The sequence below is a fragment of the Mesoplodon densirostris genome, chromosome 10 (genome assembly GCF_025265405.1).
Source record: "Mesoplodon densirostris isolate mMesDen1 chromosome 10, mMesDen1 primary haplotype, whole genome shotgun sequence".
NCBI lineage: Eukaryota > Metazoa > Chordata > Mammalia > Artiodactyla > Ziphiidae > Mesoplodon > Mesoplodon densirostris.
The window spans coordinates 63,305,450-63,330,511 of record NC_082670.1 but is presented as its reverse complement, the minus strand read 5'-3'; the positions used below and the strand labels follow the sequence as shown (position 1 = coordinate 63,330,511).

Sequence of the window (25,062 nt, the reverse complement as noted above, 5' to 3'; positions counted from 1 at the left end):
TATTATGTTAATCCCAATCTCCCAATTCATCCCACACACCCCCCTTCCCCCCTTGATATCCATACGTTTGGCCTCTATGTCTGTGTCTCTATTTCTGCTTTGTAAATAAGATCGTCTATACCAATGTTTCCACATTCCACATATATGCGTTAATGTATGATATTTGTTTTTCTCTTTCTGACTTACTTCACTCTGTATGACAGTCTCTAGGTTCATCCACGTCTCTACAAATGACCCAATTTTGTTCCTTTTTGTGGCTGAGTAATATTCCATTGTATATATGTACCACATCTTCTTTATCCATTCCTCTGTCAATAGACATCTAGGTTGTTTCCATGCCCTGGCTATTGTAAATGGTGTTGCAATGAACATTGGGGTGCATCTGTCTTTTTCAATTACGGTTTTCTCTGGGTATATGCCCAGTAGTGGGATTGCTGGATCACATGGTAGTTCTATTTTTACTTTTTAAGGAACCTCCAAACTGTTCTCCATAGCGGCTGTATCAATTTACATTCCCACCACCAGTGTAAAAGGGTTTCCTTTTCTCCACACCTTCTCCAGCATTTACTGTTTGTAGACTTTGTGATGATGGCCATTCTGACCAGTGTGAGGTGGTATCTCATCGTACTTTCGATTTGCATTTTTCTAATAATTAGTGATGTTGAGCATCTTTTCATGTGTTTATTGCCCATCTGCATCTGTCTATTGGCCACCTGCATCCATCTGTCTTCTTTGGATAAATGTCTATTTAGGTCTTCCACCCATTTTTTGATTGGGTTGTTTTTTGATATTGAGCTGCATGAGCTGTCTGTATATTTTGGAGATTAATCTTTTGTCAGTTGCTTCATTTACAAATATTTTCTCCCATTGTGAGTTTTATAGTGTCTGGCCTTACATTTAGGTCTTGAATCCATTTTGAGTTTATTTTTGTGTATGGTGTTAGGGAGTGTTCTAATTTCATTCTTTTACATGTAGCTGTCCAGTTTTCCCAGCACCATTTATTGAAGAGGCTGTCTTTGCTCCATTGTATATTCTGGCCTCCTTTGTCATAGATAAGGAGAGCACAGTGTGCATGGATTTATCTATGGGCTTTCTATCCTGTTCCATTAATCTATATTTCTGTTTTTGTGCCAGTACCATACTGCCTTGATTACTGTAGCCCTGTAGTATAGTCTGAAGTCAGGTAGGGTGATTCCTCCAGCTCCATTTTTCTTTCTCAAGATTGCTTTTGCTATTTGAGGTCTTTTGTGTTTCCATACAAATTGTAAAATTTTTTGTCCTGGTCCTGTGAAAAATTGGTAGTTTGATAGGGATTGCATTGAATCTGTAGATTGCTTTGGGTAGTACATTTTCACAATATTGATTCTTCCAATCCAAGAACATGGTATATCTCTCCATCTGTTTGTGCCATCTTTGATTTCTCTCATCAGTATCTTACAGCTTTCCGCATACAGTTCTTTTGCCTCCTTAGGTAGGTTTATTCCTAGGTATTTTATTCTTCTTCTTGCAATGGTAAATGGGATTGTTTCCTTATTTCTCTTTCTGATCTTTCATTGTTAGTGTATAGGAATGCAAGAGATTTCTGTGCATTAATTTTGTACCCTGCGACTTTACTAAATTCATTGATTAGCCCTAGTAGTTTTCTGGTGGCAACTTTAGGATTTTCTATGTATAGTATCATGTCATCTGCAAACAGTGACCATTTTACTTCTTCTTTGCCAATTTGGATTCCTTTTCTTTTTCTTCTCTGATTGCCATGGCTAGGACTTCCAAAACTATGTTGAATAATAATGGCGAGACTGGGCACCCTTGTCTTGCTCCTGATTTTAGAGGAAATGCTTTCAGTTTGTCACCATTGAGAATAATATTTGCTGTGAGTTTGTCATATATGGACTTTATTGAGGTAAGTTGCCTCTATGCCCACTTTCTGGAGAGTTCTTACATAAATGGGTGTTGAATTTTGTCAAAAGCTTTTTCTGCATCTATTGAGACGATCATATGTTTTTTTTTAATTTGTTAATATGGTGTATCACATTGACTGATTTGCTTATATTGAAGAATCCTTGCATCCCTGGGATAAATCCCACTTGAATGGTGTATGATCCTTCTAATGTGTTGTTGGATTTCATTTGCTAGTGTTTTGTTGAGGATTTTTGCATCTATGTTCATCAGGGATATTGGCTTGTAATTTTCTTTTTTTGTGATATCTTTGTCTGGTTTTGGTACCAGGATGATGGTGGCCTTGTAGAATGAATTTGGGAGTATTCCTCTCTCTGCAATTTTTTGAAGAGTTTGAGAAGGATAGGTGTTAGCTCTTCTCTAAATGTTTGATAGAGTTCACCTGTGAAGGCATCTTGTCCTGGACTTTGGTTTGTTGGAAGATTTTCAATCATAGTTTCAATTTCATTACCTGTGATTGGTCTGTTCATGTTTTCTATTTCTTCCTGGTTCAGTCTTGGAAGGTTGTACACCTTTCTAAGAATTTGTCCATTTCTTCCAGGTTGTCCATTTTATTGGCATATAGTTGCTTGTAGCAGTCTCTTATGATCCTTTGTATTCCTGAGGTGTCAGCTGTAACTTCTTTTTCATTTCTAATTTTATTGATGTGAGTCCTCTACCTCTTTGTCTTGATGAGTCTGGCTAAAGGTTTATCAATTTTATCTTCTCAAAGAACCAGCTTTTAGTTTTATTGATCTTTGCTATTGTTTTCTTTGTTTCTATTTCATTTATTTCTGCTCTGATCTTTATGATTTCGTTCCTTCACCTAACTTGGGGTTTTGTTTCTTCTTCTTTCTCCAGTTGCTTTAGGTGTAGGGTTAGGTTGTTTGAGATTTTTCTTGCTTCTTGAGGTAGAACTGTATTGCTATAAAAATCCCTCTTAGAACTGCTTTTGCTGCATTGGGTCATTGTATTTTCATTGTTATTTGTTTCTAGGTATTTTTTGATTTCCTCAGTGATCTCTTGGTTATTTAGTAGTGCATTGTTTAGCCCCCATGTGTTTCTGTTTTTTACAGTTTTTTTTCCTGTAATTGATTTCTAATCTCGTAGTGTTGTGGTGGGAAAAGATGCTTGATACGGTTTCAATTTTCTTACCTTTACCGAGGCTTGATTTTTGACCCTAGATGTGATCTATCCTGGAGAATGCTCTGTGTGCAGTTGAGAAGAAAGTGTATTCTGCTGCTTTCAGGTGGAATGTCCTTTGAATATCATAAAATTCTATCCGGTCTAATGTGTCACTGAAGGCTTGTGTTTCCTTATTAATTTTCTGTCTGGAGGATCTATCCATTGGTGTAAGTGGAGTGTTAAAGTCCCCCAGTATTATTGTGTTACTGTCAATTCCCCCTTTTATGGCTGGTAGCATTTGCCTTATGTATTGAAGTGCTCCTATATTGGGTACATAAATATTTACAACTGCTATATCTTCTTCTTGGATTGATCCCTTGATCATTATGTAGTGTTCTTCCTTGTCTCTTATGACTGTCTTTATTTTGAAGTCTATTTTGTCTGATGTGAGTATTGCTACTCCAGCTTTCTTTTGATTTCCATTTGCATGGAGTATCTTTTTCCATCCCCTCACTTTGTCTGTATGTGTCCCTAGGTCTAAAGTGGGTCTCTTGTAGACAACATACATATGGGTCTTGTTTTGGTATCCATTCAGCCAGTCTGTGTCTTTTTTTTTTTTTTTAATTTATGTTTGGCTGCATCAGGTCTTGGTTGCGGAATGTGGGATCTTTGCTGAGGCATGCAGGATCTTTAGTTGTGGTGTGTGGGCTCTTTGTTGTGGTGCACAGGCTTCTCTCCAGTTGTAGCACGCAGGTTTTCTCTTCTTTAGTTGTGGCACGCAGGCTCTAGCTGAGGTGTGTGAGCTCAGTAGTTGTGGCACGCAAGCTCAGTAGTTGTGGAACACAGGCTTAGTTTCCCCACAGCATGTGGGATCTTAGTTCCCTGACCAGGGATCAAACCTGCGTCCCCTGCATTGTAAGGTGGCTTCTTTAACCACTGGACCACCAGGAAAGTCCCCAGTCTCTGTTTTGATTGGAGCATTTAATCCGTTTACATTTAAAGTAATTATCGATATGTATGTTCCTATTACCATTTTCTTAATTGTTTTGGGTTTGTTATTGTAGGTCTTTTCCTTCTCTTGTGTTTCCTGCCTAGAAAAGTTCTTTTAGCATTTGCTGCAAAGCTGGTCTGGTGGTGCTGAATTCTCTTAGCTTTTGCTTATCTGTAAAGTTTTTTTTTTTTTCTCCATCAAATCTGAATCAGAGCCTTGCTGGATAGAGTGATCTTGTAGTTTTTCCCTTTCATCACTTTAAATATGTCCTGCCACTCCCTTCTAGTCTACAGAGTTTCTGCTGAAAGATTAGCTGACAACCTTATGGGGATTTCCTTGTATGTCATTTGTTGCTTTTCCCTTGCCGCTTTTAATATTTTTTCTTTGAATTTAATTTTTGTTAGTTTGATTAATATGCGTCTTGGTGTGTTTCTCCTAGGGTTTATCCTGTATGGGACTATCTGTGCTTCCTAGACTTGACTCTTTCCTTTCCATGTTAGGGACTTTTTCGACTATAATCTCTTCAAATATTTTCTCAGACCCTTTCTCTTTCGCTTCTTCTTCTGGGACCCCTATAATTCAAATGTTGGTGCATTTAACGTTGTCCCAGAGGTCTCTGAGGTGGTCCTCCATTCTCTCCATTCTTTGTTCTTTATTCTGCTCTGTGACAGTTATTTCCACCATTCTTTCTTCCAGCTCACTTATCCGTTCTTCTGCCTCAGTTATTCTGCTATTGATTCCTTCTAGTGTATTTTTTTGTGTGTGTGTGTGGTACGCGGGCTTCTCACTGCTGTGGCCTCTCCCGTTGCGGAGCACAGGCTCCGGACGCGCAGGCTCAGCGGCCATGGCGCACGGACCCAGCCGCTCCGCGGCATGTGGGATCTTCCCAAACCGGGGCACGAACCCGCGTCCCCTGCATCGGCAGGCGGACTCTCAACCACTGCGCCACCAGGGAAGCCCCCTTCTAGTGTATTTTTAATTTCAGTTATTGTGTTGTTCATCACTGTTTGTTTGTTCTTTAGTTTTCCTAGGTCCTTGTTAAACGTTTCTTGTATTTCTGCCATTCTATTTCTGAGATTTTGGATCATCTTTACTATCATTACTCTGAATTCTTTTTCGGGTAGATTGCCTATTTCCTCTTCATTTATTTGGTCTTGTGGGGTTTTACCTTGCTCCTTCCTCTGCAACATATTTCTCTGTCTTGTCATTTTGTCTAAGATACTGTGTTTGAGGTCTTCTTTCTGCAGGCTGCCCCCAGTGAGTGAGGTTGGTCCAGTGACTTGTGTAGGCTTCCTGGTGGGAGGGACTGGCACCTCTGTTCTGGTGGGTAGAGCTGGACCTTTTCCCTCTGACGGGCAGGGTCACATCAGGTGGTGTGTCTTGGGGTGTCTGTAGGCTTAGTACAACTTAGGCAGTCTATCTGCTAATGGGTGGGTTTGTGTTCCTGTCTCCCTTGTTGTTTGGCATGCGGTGTTCAGCACTGGAGCCAGCAGGCAGTTGACTGGAGCCAGGTCTTGGAGTTGAGATGGGGACCTCCAGGAGAGCTCTCACCAATTAATATTCCCTGGGGCCAGAAATTCTCTGGTGTTCCAGCGTCCTAGACTCTGCTCTCCCACGTAGGAGACTCAGGCCCAACCCCTGGCCTGGGAACCAAGGCCTGGTACCCCACAAGCCACACAGCTTGGAAAAAAGGGGGAAAAAAGAAAAAGAAAAGAAGAAAAAGGGCGGGAAGAAAACAAATGAAAGCGAACAAACAATACCCAAGACAAATGGCAAAGACAAAAACAAGCAAACAGAAACAGAAACAATTAAAAAAACAAACAAATGAACAAACAAAACCCCAAATGGTAAAAGCAAAACCAAACAAACAAAAACAAAAAGCCAAACACATACACATACAAAATAAGAAACAAAAACAGAGAAAACAAAAAACAAGAGAACAACCAGATAAACAAATGAATCCCAAAACAAAATCAAACAATTAAAAACAAAACTAACAAAAACAAAAAACAAAAAACAAAAGCAGAATGCAAACTGAAGGAAAAAGCAAAGAAAACAGAACACAAAAATGAGGAAAAAAATTATAAAAAAGATAAGAATAGAACAAAGGAAAGAAAAAAACAAGGAAAAAACAGAACAGCAAAAAAGTAATGCAGAAATAGAAATATAAAAGAATTAAAAATATATTAAAAAATTTTTTACACTAAATAAAAAGTAAAAACAAATTAAAAAACAGAAGAACAGAACAAAACAAAACATAAAAAAAACAGTAATAATTACATTTTCCTGGGGTCTCAGCTGTCAGTGTCCTTCTCCCCACTGTGAGTCACAGCCAACCTTCACCTCCCCAGGAGGCCCTCCAAAACCCCTAGGTAAGTCTCTGGTCCCTCTGTGGGCACTGTGGGGGCAGCTCAGACTCTGACCTGGCCCAACTCCCACGTGTACTAGTCCCCAAAGACCAAAGCTGCTAGAGCTAGACTGATTTCAGTTATGGGAACACTCGTCCACTCAGATATTCCACAGATGCAGGGTCTACCAAGCGGATTGCAGGGATTTAATCTGTGGCTTGTGCAGCTGCATGGAAAGGCTTTTTTTCCTCTTCCTTAGTCGCCCCACCCCTGGGGCTCATCTGTGGTTTTAGCCCCACCTCTGCATGTGGGCCACCCACAGGAGTCTGCTCCTGAGGCTGCCCTGGAGCACTCAAGTCTGCCCCGGTGAGGACAGGACGTGGAGGTGGCACAGCTGCCTGGTTTGCAGGGGCCCTGCTGGCCACAGGTGTATGGGAAAGCTGGCAGCCATGGGCGCGAGAGATCTGGCCCTAGTGGGAGCCTTTCCTAGAGCCTGGCAGCTGGTACAAGAAGGTCAGCCCCGGTGGTGCCTTTTCCTAGCACCTGGCAGCAGGCATGAGAATGTCAGCTCTGGAGGAGGCTTTTCCTAGCACTTGGCGGGGCAGAGGGCCGGCACATGGGGAGAGGCTGCAATGGTGGTTCCAGCCCCTGCGCGTCACTCAACAGTGGCGCCTTGCTTCTATGGCAGTCTTGGTTTCCTCCACAAGCATTTCCAGTTGCAGATTACCTCTCTCCCATCCCCTCTGGCTGTCTCCTTGCAGCCAACAGCAGTCCTCCCCCTGGGTTTGTTCTCCAATCCCCACGTTCCAGCTCTCAGCCCCCGTGTGCACTGGTGGACTCACATCCCAGTCTGGGATGCACAGGGCTGTGGCACGGACAATCTGTGTAGATCTTACTCTGTCCTATCTGCCACAGACCAGCCGTTTCATGCTCCTCTGACAGCCTCAGATGATCCCCTTCTGTCCCAACTGATTTCCTCATCGGTGAGGGGGCTTCTCCAGATACAGGAACCTCTCCTCTGTTTCAGCTCCTCCCCAAGTGCGCAGATCCCATCCTGCTTCCTCTCCTCTTCTTTTTCCCTTCTTTCTTTTGTCTTACCCAGTTATGTGGGGATCTCTCTTGTCCTTTCCAGTGTCCAAGGTCTTCTGCTAGAGTTCAGCCAGTGTTCTGTGAGAACTGTTCCATCTGTAGATGTATTCGTGATCTATTTGTGAAAAGAGATGAACTCCAAGTCCTCCTACTCCTCCACCATCTTGGTTTAGCAGCATACAGATTTTAACATTGTATGTTAGCAGTAATTTATTCCTTTTTTACTGCCGAGTAGTGCTCCATTTTATGAATATGCCATAATTATTTTTTTACCCATTTACCTATTGACAGCAAGTGGGGTTGTTTCCAGTTTTGGACTACTGTGAACGAAGTTACTATGGACACTCCTGTGCAGTCTTTATATGGACATATTCTTTCATTTCCCCTGGATTTCTAAGAGTAGAAGTGCTGGGTGGCATGGTACCTGTATGTTGAACTTTTTTTTACAAACTGCAATCTAGTTTTGCAAAGTGACCATTATAGTACATCCTTATCAGCAATGTATGAGAGTTCCAGTTACTATACCTTATTGCCAACACTTGGCATCATCAGTCTTCTTAATTTTAAAACAGGTATACAGTGCTATTGCGTTGTGGTTTTCATGTGCATTTCCCTGGTAGCTAATTCTAAATATTTTCATGAGCTCTGGCCATTTGTAGATATCCTTTAGTGAAGCATTTCTTCAAATATTTTGTCCATGTTTTCATTTAATTGTATTATTATTGAGTTGGTAAGTCCTTCATATAATCTGAATACAAATTCTTTCGCAGACAAATGTACTGTCAACATTTTCTCCCATTCTGTGTCTTGCTGTTTTTCCTCTTAACTTCTGAAGAGCAAACTACCCCTTGACACACACACTTTGGAGACTTAATTATCCCAAAACTATTGGTGGACGGTCAATGATTTTCTCCACTGAAGTGACGTTTCACCTATATCGTATACTGAATTTCTGGACTTTTAATCCTGTTCCATTGGTTTGATTGTCTAATGATGCACCAGCATTACACTACTTTAACAACTGAGGTTATATAACAAGTTTTAATATGTAGGAAGGAGTGTCCCTGCCCTTATTCTTTAGAGTTTTCTTACTATTCTATTTCATTTATTTTTCCCTGTGAACTTGACAATAAGTTTACCTAGTTAAAAGAAAAACTCCCATTAGGATAGTGTTACATTTATAAGTTCATTTGTAAATTAATTAATTTGTAAATTAATGGAGAACTGATATATTTAGAATACTGAGTCTTCCTACATTAGTTAGCTATTGCTGTGTAACAAGCCATCCCAAACTCTCTGGCTTAAAACAACAACCATTTACTTAGCTCAAGATTCTGCAGGTGGACAATTTAGGCTGTGCTCACCTATGCAATTTTTCTGGTCTAGCTGACCTTGACTGGGCTTGCTCATGTACCTGTGGTGAGCTAGTGGGTAAATTGGAGATATCATTGGCCTTACTATGCTAGTTAGAATTTCTAGTACTACATTCAGTAAAAGTAGCGACAGTGGACATTCTTGCATTGTTCTTAATCTTAAAAAGAAAGCATTCAATCTTTCACTAATAAGTATGACATTAGCTTTAAGTTTTTTTAAACAGATGCTCCTTATCAAGTTGAAGGTGACAGTATATTCTACTGTTGAGTAGAATGTTCTATAATATGGATTAGATTCATAATTTGATGGTGTTGTTGAGTTCTTCAATAACCTTGATTTTTTATCCAGCGTTCTGTCAATTGTTGAGAAAGGGATGTTGAAGCCTCTAACTGTAATTGTGAATTTATCTATTTCTCCTTTTAGTTCTATGTTTTTAGTTCACATATTTTACAACCTTGTTGTTTGCTGAATATATATTAAGATTTCTACATCGTTTTGATAATTTGACCCTTTTATCATCAAAGAATGTTCCTTTCTGGTAATTTTCTTTGCTCAGAAGTCTACTCTATATGATATTAATATAGCCACTCCTGCTTCCTTACAATTAATTTTTCCACATATATTTTTTCTATCCTTTTACTTTCAACCTGCTTAATCATGTTTAAATTGGGTTTCTTGTAGATGGCATATAGCTGAGTTATGCATTTTAATCCATTATGCCAATCTTTGTCTTTAACTCATGTCTTCAGACCCTTTACAGTTAATCAAAATATCGACTTAAGTCTGCCATTTCTTCGTTTTCTGTGTTTTCATTTCTGTTTTCTTCTTCTTGTCTTACTGTAGGTTACCTCAACATTTTTTTGTACTTCATTTTGATTTAACTATGTTTTTGAGTGTATCTTTTAAATAATATAGCTTTTTAGAGGTTGCTCTATATATAGACATACACACACAAATATATATACTATATTTTATATGTGTGTGTATATACATGTATACATTCAGTCTACTTGTATCATTTAGTTTGAGTAAAATACAGAAATCTTACCTTCCTTTATCACTCCCCATTTATAATACAATTGTCATAATATTTTTTCTATATATACTTAGAACTATTAAATAGTGTTGTATTTTTTGGTTTCAACTGTCAAACATAACTTTAAAGACTCAGGAGTAAAAGGAAAATATATTGTTTTTACTTGTGTCTTTGTTTACCATGTTTTTGCTTCCTCACATTGTCCCTTTATCATTTCCTCAGTTTACAGAACTTTTAGCCATTCTTTTAGGATAGGTCTGCTAGCAAAAAATTCTCTTACTTTTCCTTCATTTGAGAGTGTCTTGATTTCCCTTTCCTTCCCAAAGGATATTTTCTCTGAATATAGGATTCTGTATTGACAGTATTTTTTAGCCTTGGAAAATACTGTGCCACTTTCTTCTGGCCTCCATGATTTCCGATGAGAAACTGGCTGTCATTCGAATTGTTTTTCCCCTATAGGTAAGATGTCATTTCTCTCTTAGTGCTTTCAAGATTTTTTTTCCTTGTCTTTAGTTTTCAGATGTTTAATTATGATGTGTTTTGGTATGAACTTCTTTGTTTGGGGTTCACTTGGCTTCTTGAACCTATAGTTTTAGGTCTCTTGCTAAGTTTGAAAAGTTTTGGCCACTATTACTTCAAGTGCCTTTTCAGCCCTTCCTTCTTTCTCCTTTCCTTCTTGGACTCCAATAACAGGAATGTTAGATTTTGTTGTTGTTGTTATAGTCACACAGGTCTCTGAGGCTATATTTACTTCTTCAGTCTATTTTCTCTCTGTTGTTCAGATCAGGTAATTTCTAGTTTTCTATTTTCCAGTTCCTGCTTCTTTCCTCTATCCCTTCCATTCTGCTATTGCACCCATTCACTGAGCTTTTGGTTTATTATATTTTCAACTTCTAAAATGTCCATTTGATTCTCCTTTATGTCTATTTCTTTGCTGAGACGTTCTAATTCTATTTTTTCCTCTGTTTTAGGTGTGTTTGTAATTGCTTGTTGAAGCATTTTTATTGTGACTGCTTTAAAATCTTTGTCCAGTATTTCCAACATGTGTGTGTCATCTTGGTGGTGGCATCTGCTGATTGCCATTCTTTTCATTCAGTTTGGTATCATCCTGGTTCTTGGTATAATGAGTGATTTTTAAATAAAAACCTTGATACTTTAGGTGTTATAAGACTCCAGATTTTGTATAACCTTTTGTTTTAGTTGGTTCCTCTGATACCACTCCAGCAGGGGACAATACCTTGTCACTAGCAGGTAGAGGCAGAAGTCCAGGTTCTCCACCTGGACACCACTGACACCCAAGGTGGGGAGTGGGGTCCTTATTATTGCTGGAGAGGGGCCAGAGTTCTGGCTTCCCGCTAGACTACCACTAATACCTCCTTTGATGGAGGGGTACAAGTCCCTCCTTTGTGCACTCATGTGGCCTATTGGGTGGTATTAAAAGTCTTGACTCTCCACTGGGCTTTCTCTGAGACCACCCTAGCAGGGATCTGAAAGGGAATCTCATTACTGCCAGGTAGGAGTGGAAGTAGAAGTCCAGGCTCCCCAGTAGAAGTCCAGTGTCAGTGATTTCCACTGACACTGCAGTGGGGAGGGCCTCATTAGTACCAGTGGGTGAGGCCCAGCTGACTACTCTCCAAGAAAACTGTCAAAGTTTCACATCTGAAAGGAGTCAGTGGAGATTGTAGCTCATCCCCGCCCCCAACTTTAAAAACAAGAAAAGCATGGCCCAGAGAAAGTTAATGACCACCTGAAGTTACACAGCTAGTTTGTGACATGGCAAGGATAAAATCTAGTTTTCCCAAATCTCTCCATAGAGCTTTTTTTTTAATCACAATGCCTCATTTTGTTTGTTTTTAAAGAAATAATTTTTTCTCAAATAATTACCTGCCATACACCAATACTGGCTGAAGGTTCTGAGAATGGCCGTTTGAAGACCCTGCACATTTTTAAAGCATCTGAATTAACTTCGGTGAGATTATTCAGCACAGCAAAGGCAGCTGCCAGTGGGTAAACACAGGAGAAAAGGCTCACATAACCAAACTGCAGGAATAACTCCAAATAATCATCAAAGGTGCCCTGAAAATTTAAAAAAGAAGAAAACAGGCATTGTTTTAATATCACTTAATAAGAATAGTCTTTTGCAATACTATTCAAGGCATGAGCATCTAACCAAAAAAAAAAAAAAAAAAAAAAAACTCGAAGAGTTTCTCCCAATTCCTTCTTCTCAATAACAGAATTTACTTAAATTCAATGACAACTTTATATTAAAGTCCCTAAAATGAAGAATAAAAAAATGATTTTTTTTATTCATATTTTTATTCACTCATATCATGTCAAATCACTGGATTATTACATTTTTCCCCCTAAGGTAAATAACAGCAAAGCTAAAGAAGTTTGCTCTTGACCAAGTAAAAAGAAATGATCCAGGATCATTATTAGATATCTTACATTATGGTCCCTTCACATCATGGGTACCCCAGCGTCTCAGCCCCTGACCTTCCATTAAAAAACTGATGGTGGTGATGCCAGCGAAACTGGCAGAGTAAGAACCTCCAGAAGTTTACACCTCCATAAAAGCAAACAACAACAACAAATGACAAAATTTGTCAAAATCAACTTTTTCAGTACTCTGGAAATTGACTAAAGGCTTGCAGCATTCAGGGCAGCATTTAGTCAAGAATAACAGCTCAACCCTGTGGCATTTTAACTTCCTCTAGTTTCATATCCTGCTCCCCAGTTCTGCAGCAGCCTCAAAGAATAATAGCATGCATTCCTGTGCCAGAGGGAGGAGAATGGGGATACAGATCTTTGAAAGCCTCATTCCCAAAGGGAAATCATTATCTGACCTGGCTCTAGAAGACCCCACTCAAAAGGCTTGTCTCTATTTAACTGCACAGAGTCTTCCCAGCGCTAAAGGCTCCTCCCCCAGGGATGTTAATTGAATGCTTTAACATCAGTCTGCTTGAGGTAAAGGGTAGCAGCTGGGGCAAACAACAGACTAGCCAGGGAGCCCAAAAGAAAAGGCTGAAGAATGAGATATCCACAGGGGGTTTGCAAAGCTCCCACATTTTCCTGGGAATTGAGAAGATGAGGCACATGCAGAGGATCACACATAAGCTTAGGAAAGGTCTGAGAAAGGTCTAAGATCTCACCTCTGACTGATGCTGAGGCTCTGCACAAGCAGAAAGTGAATGCTAGGGCAGAATTTTAAACTTCCTGGCTTAGTATTGAAGGTATGCCCTAACACAATAACAAAGACCTAACAGACATGTATAAAACATTCAATCCAATAGCAGAATACTCATTCTTCTCAAGTGTACATGGAACATTTTCCAGGATAGATAATACGTTAGGCCATAAAACACTTCTCAACAAATTTAAAAGGCTTAAAAATCATACAAAGTATCTTCTCTGACCACAATGGAATAAAATTGGAAATCAATAACAAGGAAATTTCAGAAATTCACATACTATGTGAAAATTGAGCAACGTACTCCTAAAAGAAACCAATGAGTTAAAGAAGAAATCACAAGAAAAATTAGTAAATACTTTGAGGTGAATGAAACATACCAAAACTTAAAAAGATACGGTAAAAGCAGTGCTCACAGGGAAATTTATGGCCGTAAATGCCTTTGTTAAAAAAGAAGATCTTAGGGCCTCCCTGGTGGCGCAAGTGGTTGAGAGTCCGCCTGCCGATGCAGGGGATACGGGTTCGTGCCCCGGTCTGGGAGGATCCCATGTGCCGCGGAGCGGCTGGGCCCGTGAGCCATGGCCGCTGAGCCTGCGCGTCCGGAGCCTGCGCGTCCGGAGCCTGTGCTCCGCAACGGGGGAGGCCACAACAGTGAGAGGCCCGCATACCGCAAAAAAAAAAAAAAAAAAAAAAAAAAAAAAAAAAAAAAAAAAGAAGATCTTAAAAAAACTGAACTTTTCATCTTAAGAAACCAGAAAAAGAAGAGTAATCTAAACCTAAAGCAAGCAGAAGGAAATAAATAATAAAGATTAGAGTGAAATAAATAAAATAGAGAATAGAAAAACAAAGAAGAGCAATAAAACCAGAATTCGGTTTTTTGTTTCTTTGCGGTACACGGGCCTCTCACTGCTGTGGCCTCTCCCGTTGCGGGGCACAGGCTCCGGACGCACAGGCTCAGCGGCCATGGCTCATGGGCCCAGCCGTTCCGCGGCATGTGGGATCCTCCCGGACCGGGGCACGAACCCGTGTCCCCTGAATTGGCAGGCGGACCCTCAATCACTGCACCACCAGGGAAGCCCCAGAATTCGGTTTTTTGAAATGATTGAGATCAACGAAAAATGACAAACCATTACCTAAACTGTGCAAGAAACAAAGAAAGACTCAAATTACTAAAATCAGGAATGAAAGAAGGGACATTACTACTGACCTTTAGGGTCAGTAAGGGGAAGAATAAGTAAGAAGAATTATGAACAATTTGAGATAGAAAGGAAGGGGCAGGGTGAAACCATTAAAAGAATGACACAACCATTAAGAGCAGGATACGACAAAAACTGGTTAGAACCTACTAGGCCCAAGATGGTGGAAGAGTCAACTTCCGTAGACCTTGAGCCTCATTATACACTCACTGTAATGCATTAGCATATGCTAAACAACACGCCCACAGGTGCCATGACAGTTCCAAGGCCGCCCATAAAAGGCCAAAAAGTGGGCAGTGCCCCAACTCCTGGAAATCCCTGCTGCTTCTCCAAGATAGCTAGAACATTCCTCCCACTCATTAGCCTATGAAATTTCCCAGCCCATGAAAACTAACCATCACCACAACTCAGGGTTGCTCTTGCCTTCTGAGACAGCCTACACTCTTGTCTATGGAGTGTATATCTCTCTAAGTAAACGGCCTTTTAGTTTACTATGGCTCCCTCTTGAATTCTTTCCTGTGTGAAGCCAAGGACCCTTACTTGGCAGCCTGCCCCAGGGACTCACTCGAGACCTGGGACATGACAACAATTATATGCCAAAAATAACATTAAATAACCTTGATGAAATGGGTAAATTCTTAGAATGACACAAACTATCAAAAGTGACTCAAGAAGAAACAGAACATCTAAACAGACCTAAAACAAGTAAAAAGATTGAGTTAGCAATCAAAAACTTTGCACAAAGAAGAACCGAGGCCCAGACAGTTCACTTGTGAATTCTCTCAAACACTAGAAGAAGAATTAATACTAATTCTTCACAAAGTCTTCCAGAAAGAACAAGAGGAAGAAACACTTCCCAACTCATTCTGTGAAGCCAGTACAACCTCAATAGCAAAACCAGACAAAGACTGCATAAGAAAAACACAGACCAACACCCCTGAATAAAGACATAAAAATCCTCAACAAAATACTAGCAAGGTGGATCCGGCAGCAGAGTAAAAGGATTTTACACTGTGATCAAGTGGGATTTACCCCAGGATCGTAAGATTGGTTCAACATATAAATATCAGTCAATATGATACACCACATTAACAGTTTTATTGGTATACATGTATGCATGTATAAATATATTTAAGCATCTCAACAGACACAGGAAATACAAAGTACAACACCCTTTCATAATAAAAACACTCAACAAATCATAGAGTAGTAAATCTTCCTGACCTTGGATTAGGCAATTGTTTCTCAGACATGACACCAAAGGCACAAGTTACAAAAAAGAGAGAAATTTTGGACTTCACCAAACTTTAAAGCTTTTGTGGATCCAAGGGCACCATCAGGAAAGTAAAAAGATAAACAACAGGATGGGAAGAAATATTTGCAAATCATATATCTGATAAGAAATGTATATTCAGAATACATGAAGAATTCTTGCAACTCAATAACAAAAGGGCAGATAACCCAATTTAAAAATGGGCAAAGAATGTGAATATGTATTTCCCCAAAGAAGAGATACAAACAGCCAAAAATCACATGAAAAGGTGATCAGTATATGTAGGCATTAGGAAAATCCAAAGCAAACCCGCAATGAAATACTACTTTACACCTACTAGGATAGCTATCATTTAAAAAAAAAAAAAAAAAATGAGGCTGTGGGAAAAAAATGGGACCCCACTCGTGGATGGTTGGAATATAGAATTACCACTACTTTTGAAAATAGTCTGGCAGTTCCTTAAAGTTAAACGTTGAGTTAACATACGACCTAGCATATGGCAACATGTGTTCATATAAAAACTTGTACAAAAATGTTCACAATAGCATTATTCATAATAGCCAAGAAGTGGAAACAATCCAAATGTCTACCAGCTGATTAATGGATAAACAATACGTAGTATATCCGTACAGTGGAATATTATTCAACCACAAAAAAAGGAATGGGGTACTGGTACATGGTACAGCGTGAATAAATGTTAAAAGCATTATGCTTAGTGAAAGAAGCCGGACACAAAAGGTCACCTATTACATGATTTCATTTATATGAAACGCAGAGAATAGGTAAATCCACAATAACACAATGCAGATTAGTGGTTGCCAGACTAGGGGAAGATGTTACTGCTAATGGGTATGGGGGGCTTGGGGGTCGATGATGAAAATGTTCTGGAATTAGATAGTGGTGATGATTGTACCACCTTGTGAATTTACTAAAAACCTCTAAATTGTACATTTTTAAATGGTTAATTTTATGGTATGTGAATTATTACCTCAACTTTTTAAAGAAGTTTAAAAAAAAAAGCTGTTAGTAACAAGGAAGCTCCCCAGAATCACCCTAGTGGAAGTAGCAGACACATCAAAGAGGCAAAAAGAAAAAGGAGTCCGCAGCAGAAAAGGGGGAAACCAGGAAAGCATGATGAAATCGCTCTGAAACTATATTTAAAAACCTTTCTGATATGCTTTAAAAGGTTTGGTCCAAAGGAAGAAAGGAGCAAAAGTCATTACACACCCTTGATTTGCGGGTAAGAGATATAAACGGTAAGAGGTGAGTTATTTCGTGTCTTTAATAACTGGAAAAAGGCGCCTGCATTGAAATGGGATGCCTGGTCATTGGTGACTCTGACTTGTCACCTGAGTAACTCCTTGACTGGACCCAACGGCCTGCTGCTCACATCCTGATCCAAGAGGGGCTGAGCAGCACTCTACGTGGTACAGTGATTGGGTGAGGGAGCCACAGGCACCCACTTCCAGCATCCTCAGGCGCTCTCATGATCATCCAGTGCACATGCAACAACAGTTTCAGTTTAAGAAAACTATTCATCGTAATTTTTTTTTTTTTCTTTTCTGTACGCGGGCCTCTCACTGTTGTGGCCTCTCCCGCTGCGGAGCACAGGCTCCGGACGCGCAGGCCCAGCGGCCATGCTGGGCCCAGCCGCTCCGCAGCATGCGGGATCCTCCCGGACTGGGGCATGAACCCGTGTCCCCTGCATCGGCAGGCGGACTCTCAACCACTGCGCCACCAGGGAAGCCCTCATCATAATATTTTAAAGCAACATGAAACATGAATATTTTAAATAAATAATTATCATTATCATTACTGCATCTCAGAGTCAGTCTTTCACCAAGATATGCATATTAGGCTCAGTAGCTGAGAGCTTTAGTATAAGTCAGATTCTACTTCTAGTTGGTTTCTTTTTTTATTTTATATTTTACTAAAATAGAAAACACTCAAACATAATTACAGAGTACTGGGGATGGCAGGAAGTGCTTCTTCCAGATGCTCTGGATATTTGGATGAAGTATGAACCCAGGGATTTTGAGTGAGTTACACTGGCTGTTTGCAAGGCTTGCCAAAGAGCAATGCCAAACACATGTGCTTTGGGAGCTGGCAGGTTGATGCTCAGCTGGGGGTTCAGTGGTGAGCAGTTTCTAAACAACTCTTTGGTTGCACTTGGCTCTAGAAAGAATTTCCTTATGTGTGCTACAGCATACAGATGTGGTTTTTAAATATGCCCAGCAATACAGCATTGATTTACTTCCCTGAAGAGTGAAGAAATCAACAGTGAAAATCTTAGCAATCAAGCTATTTTTACCACAATTCGATCTTAAGAAATCCTGATAGCCTATGCTCAGATTTCAAAATTGTGTTGTTTCAGCTCATAAAATCAAAGGGTGAGCCTCTGCAGAGATGTGTAGACAGTTTCTCTCAGATGTACCCAGTGCAGCCTCCAGAAGCCACGCAAAGGTCTTCCTGGCCTTTTTAGCATCCAGCACCCAGGGAGCCCCTCCCCACCATTCTGTGTTCCCATCTCACAAGCGGATTCGGCGTGTAGGATTTACATGGTAATTCTATCAGTACTTTCACACTTCTGAGCACTTTGGGGTCAGTCAATTCAGCAAACCAGGGACGTAATCCAACGGCAAGAAGGAAAAAAATGCAATTTTAACAAAGTAAACAATCACATACTAAAAAACACATTAAACAAGACACTCTACCCCATTGGTTGCAAGTTAGAAAACACCAACTTACTAAGACGATTCTAAGAATTTATGAACACAAAGTTTCAGGCTCCAGGGGATCCATCCCACTGGCCCCTCGCACCATCCCTGGAGAAACATCACGTCTCAGAGTTCCGCATGCTGAGTAGTACAGGATGAGGGCAACAAGCGGCACACAGACAGCAGGGGCTGGGCTGCTCTTTTCCTAAAACTGTTCTTTATGCAACATTACACTGAGCACCCGCTGAATGCCAGGCTCTGCATTAGCAACAGAGTTTGCACGACAAATAACACAGGGACCCTATCCCAGTGACTGAGAAAGGAAAATTACTAGCAAATGGCACAAATCCTAAACAAAATATTAGCATATTCAACATAACAGTGTAGATTTAAAAATATTGAACAAGTGAAGTTAATCATTTAAATGCAAACATGGTGTTCCATTAGGAAACTTACAAATATAAATGAAAATATTAATTAAAGGAGATAACATGATGATCACAACAGAAGCAAAAAAAATATTTTTTGATAAATTTCAACGTCATCCACAATAAAAACTCTTCCCAAATAAGGAAGAGAAAAAAAACATTATTAAACTGATAAAAAGTTACCTACCAAAAACACGGAACAAACATAATACTCAACGGTTAGAAAAAAAAAATCAGGAACAAGATAAAGATTCCTGTTATAACTACTTCCGTCCAAATCGTATTGAACATATTAGTGAGCCAAATAAATAAATAATAAAAAGTCTAAGGACTGCAGGAAGAAACAAAATGGCCATTAGTGAGGTGGGTGGGGAAGGGAAGGACTGAGAGTTTGGGATTAGCAGGCGCAAACTATTACACGTAGGATGGATAAACAAGGTCCTACTGTGTGGCATAGGGAACTATATTCAATACCCTGTGATAAACCATAATGGAAAAGAATATGAAAAAAATATATATATATAACTGAATCACCTTGCTATACAGCAGAGATTAACAGAACATTGTAGATCAACTAAACTTCAATAAAATTAAAATTAAAAAATAGCCTTTTTTGGGGCTTCCCTGGTAGCGCAGTGGTTGAGAGTCCGCCTGCTGATGCAGGGGACACGGGTTCGTACCCTGGTCCGGGAGGATCCCACATGCCGTGGAGCAGCTGGGCCCGTGAGCCATGGCCGCTGATCCTGCGCGTCCGGAGCCTGTGCTCCGCAACGGGAGAGACCACAACAGTGAGAGGCCCGCGTACCACAAAAAAAAAAAAAAAAAAAAAAAAAAGCCTTTTTTGGCCACACCACATAGCATGCAAGATCTTAGTTCTCCGACCAGGGATTGAATCCACGCCCCCTGCAGTGGAAGCACAGAGTCTTAACCACTGGACCACCAGGGAAATCCCTAGCCATTATTCATTTGTAGGTGAAATAACTGTCTACATAGAAAACCTAATAAAATCCAAAAAAACAGGATAATTCAGCAGAGTTTCTGGATAAAAAATACAAAAACCAACAGCATTCCTATATGCCAGCAACAAACGATTAGAAACTATTTTTAAAGAGCTACCATTTATAGGGAATAGGATAGTCTCAAAGAATCTACCACATATAACCTATTCAACACAAAGTGAAAAAGAACCTTTGCAAACTGTCACCCAGTCAATCACGTGTTCTAACAAGGCAGCCCCACACAAGGGTCAACCTGCCATCAATGCCTCCTGATGGGGTACAATGGAGGTATACCTCCAAAACTGCTGAACTTGAATCTTAGGGAGTAACAAATGGGACAAGTCCACTTCACCAAAGTTAATGCTCTGAAAAACAAAAACGAGTGGGAATTATTCTAGATCCGCAGTTTTCAAACTTTCAGGTCTCCAAAGCCCTAAACTCTTTAAAATCACTGACGGCACCGAAGACTTTTTGTTCATGGGAGTTATTATACCTAGTGTTATTTACTGTGCTAGAAATTAAAACTCAGAACTTAAAAAATATTTCTCATTGAGTTCATTTCAATATTAAAAAGTATATTAACATTAATAAAATATTGTTTGAAAAATCATTATGTTTTCCAAAACAAAAAATGTCTAGTGCAGAGAGTGGCGCTCAATTACGTTTTTGGCAAACCTCGTCAACGTCTAGCTCACTAGAGGGCAGCTCATTTGCTGTGTGGCAACATGCTGTTCTAGTTGAAATACTGATCATGAAAATTCAGCCTCACGCAGCTATGCAGCTGCACGTGAACTGTTCCCAGGAACGGAACGGCAGTGCACAGTGAGATCAGAGGGGCTATACAGCCCTGGCCCTGTGGCTGGAGGAACAGGGTCGGAAGACCCCAGTGGATCACCCCTGGTGGAGACATTATGGAGAATGTCTTTTTCTTTATACTCTGTCCTACGTTTTCCAAGTTTTCTACAGTAAGTAAGCAAGTATGACTTTTTAGAATCAAGATTTTTAAGTCTCAAACTGCTTTTCCCCAAAGCTTGGCAACATTGTTTTAGATTCATATATAGCACTCAGGATGAGATTACAGCAAATACAATTTTAAGCTCATTGGCTTCAGTGAGGAGAAAAATATGCCCGGAGGGAAGGATGAGTGCATAGCAAACGACGATCTAGAACAAAGGTGCCCCCAAAGCATCTCCCCCTTTCCAAATATATGGGGAGAGTTGAAATAGAAAATACCTGATGTCATTTCCACAAAGAGAGTAAAGGAGGAACTTGTAGGAGATGAGGAGGGAAAAACAGATAACACGGGGCCCCGCAAGCAAGTTAAGTTACTAAGGAGAGGCACTCACTGTTAACCCCAGCATTCACACACAGACCCAGGGCCTGCGAGAGAAATTAATTTACTATTTCCTTAACTTCGTATCAGAGAGCCCGTGCTGAATAATAGACTCTGAAGAGAAAAGCAAAGTCTTGAATCTTGTTTCTGATTTAGTCACCAGGTGATTAATAACACAGAGCTTCGGACTTCCCTGGTGGCACCGTGGTTAAGAACACGCCTACTAACGCAGGGGACACGGGTTCGAGCCCTGGTCCGGGAAGATCCCACATGCCGTGGAGCAACTAAGCCTGTGCGCCACAACTACTGAGCCTGCACTCTAGAGCCCGCGAGCCACAACTGCTGAGCCCGCACACCTAGAGCCTGTGCTCCGCAACAAGAGAAGCCACCGCAATGAGAAGCCCGCACACCACAACGAACAGTAGCTCCCGCTCGCCGCAACTAGAGAAAGCCTGTGCACAGCAATGAAGACCCAACCCAGCCAAATACAAATAAATAAAATTAATAAATTTAAAAAATAACACAGAGCTTCAACTGCCTACTATTAACGTGAGAAAAGCAGTGCCTGCCTTACCTTCCTTCATAAACGTATTATCGGATATCATGAAATACCAAAAAGGTAAGATGTAAGATTTTGTCACCTTGCCAGCATACAGTTCTTAGATGAATTAAAACAGCTTTGAGAAGGGCATATTGTCTGTATTACTGTGTACCATTCACTGAGCCTGAGGAAAGGGGGAGGAACTGGTCTGGAGAAGACTGCGAGCTTGGCTCTGGTCACTTTAGGGGACGATGCTGTCTGCCCAAACGATTCAGAGAAAAATAAGAGCTGAGAGCGGGTAGAGAAGAGGGACGTAGAGATGACAATATGGAGAAGAATTATTTCAAGAAATTGGCAGGGGCAGCAAAGAGACAGGACAAAAATAGCAGAGGGACGTGAGAGGTTTGCTTGGTTTGAAACAGGAAGGGGAGAAGGGGGAAGCAGGAAACATGGGAGCTCCAGGTGGGCCTGGGGCAATGAGAGAGGGGACGGAATAAAGAACTCGGGGGAAAGAATGGTGGTTTAGTTTCTGTGAGAAAATGAAGGGAAAAAATAAATATGGCCCAAAATACTACCCCCCAGAACAAGCGAGGAAAGGATTCTGACACCATGTGAATTAGACTGACTTGTAACCCACAGTAAGCCAGCACTCGACCAACGCAGACAAGGCGGCTGCACATTGTGCCCAAGTGCTATTTTCTTTAACTCTTAACTGCCTGTGTGTGTGTTTCTCTGATACTTCATGTATAAACATAAAAAGTGCTGCTGGTCAAGATATGCTGTAAGTTTATACTCTGAATCTTCCTCTCCCCCAAACACAGCAATAATAGAAAATGCCAGTACACATATGTTTATTTTAATCAAAAGAATATCATCACTCAAAAACAACAAAATCAGCTGCCCAAGCGAGAAATGGAACAAAGTGCAAGATAGTAATCAGAAGCCTGGCCAGGCTTCCGTCCACAGGCTGGCCACGGTGGCCAGGATCTGAATCCTTCAGGCAGGGGAACCAAAGGCACACCACTCCTCTAGCGTGTATCTGGAGGCAGGCTGTTTGAGCAAAACCACGGGTGAGAACAGTGGTCCCCTATCCTTGAAGGGGCCTGAAAAAAGCCACAGCTGCTGCCCTGGAACTACAGCTTGGGTCAACAGCATGCTACCTGCTGGCTCTGCAGAATCTCCACCATCACCACAAGATGGGATGAGAGCTCTGGGCTACAAACTCCTGGTTCTGGACTAGGGGGTGGGGCAGGGGGGACTGCAAAAATAAGACAGAGAAGCGAGCAGGGAGAGAGAGAGAGAGAATAAACTCCTGCTCAAGATAAACATACAAACTAAAATTCTTAGGCATACAAGAAAAACTATGAAAGTCAGCCAAGAAATTCAGTAATCAGGAGACTCATTCATTCGTGATGAAAACCAAGACTATGAAAGTTTAACAATAATGGACCCTCACTAAAGGATCTATTTCACTAAGAAGAATATCACACCCAGAAGGAAGGGGCAGGATATAGGAAACAATGACCTAAAGCAAATATGACCCCAACACCTGACCCCCTCAAAAGAGATATACTGAATGTAGTCAGAGCTCAGTAAACATTTGCTGAATACATGTTTAGGTTTAAGAACCTCCAATGACCTACTTGGAGTTCCTAAAAATAATTCAGAAATTCTCTGTCTTAAAAGAACTATTTTATATTTACTACAGCACTAAGTAACTTAAACTATATTATAAATTAATCTTCAGATTGGCATTCCATTTTTAACGAAGGGCTTCCATTTTTTCTTTGAGATTAAAGTGTCCAGAGCAAACAATGGCTCCACGGCCATCTCACCTCTCCCTTGTCTATGAAACATTCCCACCACCCTCAGCACAACAGTCTGAAAGTTCACTGGACTCATCCTTTGGATGTTAGACATAATTTCCGGTTCAACATAGCAGCATTTTGATACACAGTTCCATCTTTTTAACTTTAAAGTAGTTCATGGTAAGAAAACTGGCTGGAAAGCACTTACAAAATAGCCACACCTGAGACGAGTGGTTACTTATTTGTTGTATACAGTCTGGACATGACTGCTATTCACTTTCAATCAATGTTTAATTCAGCAATATTCAAACTTACCAAGTAAGTTCCCATTTCCTTTTCCAGAACGACCTGTTCATATAATGTAGCATCGATGTCTGCCTTTAAAGCCTGCACCTTCTTCTTTACCTTCACATGCTGCTTCTTTTGGAGCCAGTAAGGAAGAAGAGATTCTACAATTTGGTTAAAGATCTGGGAGGTAATCAGGAGAGTAGCCAAGCTCTAAAGAGAAGCACATAAATGATATTTGGCAATGTGGCTTAACAAAACCAAAGCATGTGTATAATTATGCAGTAAAAAAAAAGAATCTTCAACAAATAGTATACTATTATGTTATAAAAACTAGAATTGGAAAAGCTAGGTGTTAGAAAGATGTTTTTAATTTATTGTTTTTTTCACAGGAAAGACAGACTAAAATACAAAAAGATTATAATACAAATAAGATTATAATAAAAAACTTGTTATGAGTCGACAGGAGAACAAATTAACTTGAAATTTTGTTTTTTATTATCTCATCCTGGCTGCAACATGTGAGTCTAAATGATGTCACCAACTTTGAAAAAGTTTAGCCACAACTTATTATTATAAAATTAATATATCCTCCCTCACTGTAGAAAAACTTAAAAGATAGAAAAAAAGTCACCCTTAATTCCACAACCATGTCAGAACCACTAACATTCTAAATATATTTTTTAGTTAATTTATTTATTTTTGGGCTGCATTGGGTCTTTGTTGTTGTGCGCAGGCCTTCTCTAGTTCAGGCGAGTGGGGGGCTACTCTTCGTTGCAGTGCATGGGCTTCTGGCTGCAGTGGCTTCTCTTGTTGTGGACAATGGGCTCTAGAGCGCAGGCTCAGTAGTTGTGGCTCGCGGGCTCTAGAGCGCAGGCTCAGTAGTTGTGGCACACAGGCTTTGTTGCTCTGCAGCATGTGGGATCTTCCCAGACCAGGGAATGAACCCGTGTCCCCTGCATTGGCAGGCGGATTCCTGACCACTGCACCACCAGGGAAGTCCCCTAAATATTTCTTTATAATCATATGTAAAAATAAATGTAGAATCATCCTATATATAAACAGCTTTGTAGATTTCTTTTCTCACTATATTGTGAGCCCTTTCCCATGTCATGAATAATTCTTTTTTACTTAGCTCATGCACTATTGTTGAATGTAAGTATTATTCCCAACCCCAACTATTATAAATGCTGCCCCTTACCTACGTACATGAATCTTCGCCCCACCTCTGATGATTTACTAGGGATGGATTAACGTTCTTGGCAAAGTTGCCCAAGTAGTTTCCAGAGGTACTGTGTCAATTTCCACTTTCCCCAGATAGGTATCAGCGTTTCCATCACAAACCACCTTAGCTGATATTAAAATTCTATGTTTTTTTTTCTTGTTTTTTTT

At 40.3% G+C, this 25,062-nt stretch overlaps 1 protein-coding gene across 2 annotated transcripts in view; it reads right to left on the bottom strand.

Moving 5' to 3' along the window:
- The window catches only part of ANO10 (anoctamin 10), a 272,726-nt gene that overhangs the window by 170,658 nt on the left and 77,006 nt on the right, over nt 1-25,062 (bottom strand). For both annotated transcript variants that reach the window (XM_060110817.1, XM_060110816.1), the window contains exons 9-10: nt 23,701-23,883; nt 11,786-11,977 (exon numbers count right to left, since the gene is read on the bottom strand). In XM_060110817.1, coding sequence (XP_059966800.1) covers nt 11,786-11,977; nt 23,701-23,883 — 375 coding nt within the window. The remainder of the gene's footprint in view (nt 1-11,785; nt 11,978-23,700; nt 23,884-25,062) is intronic.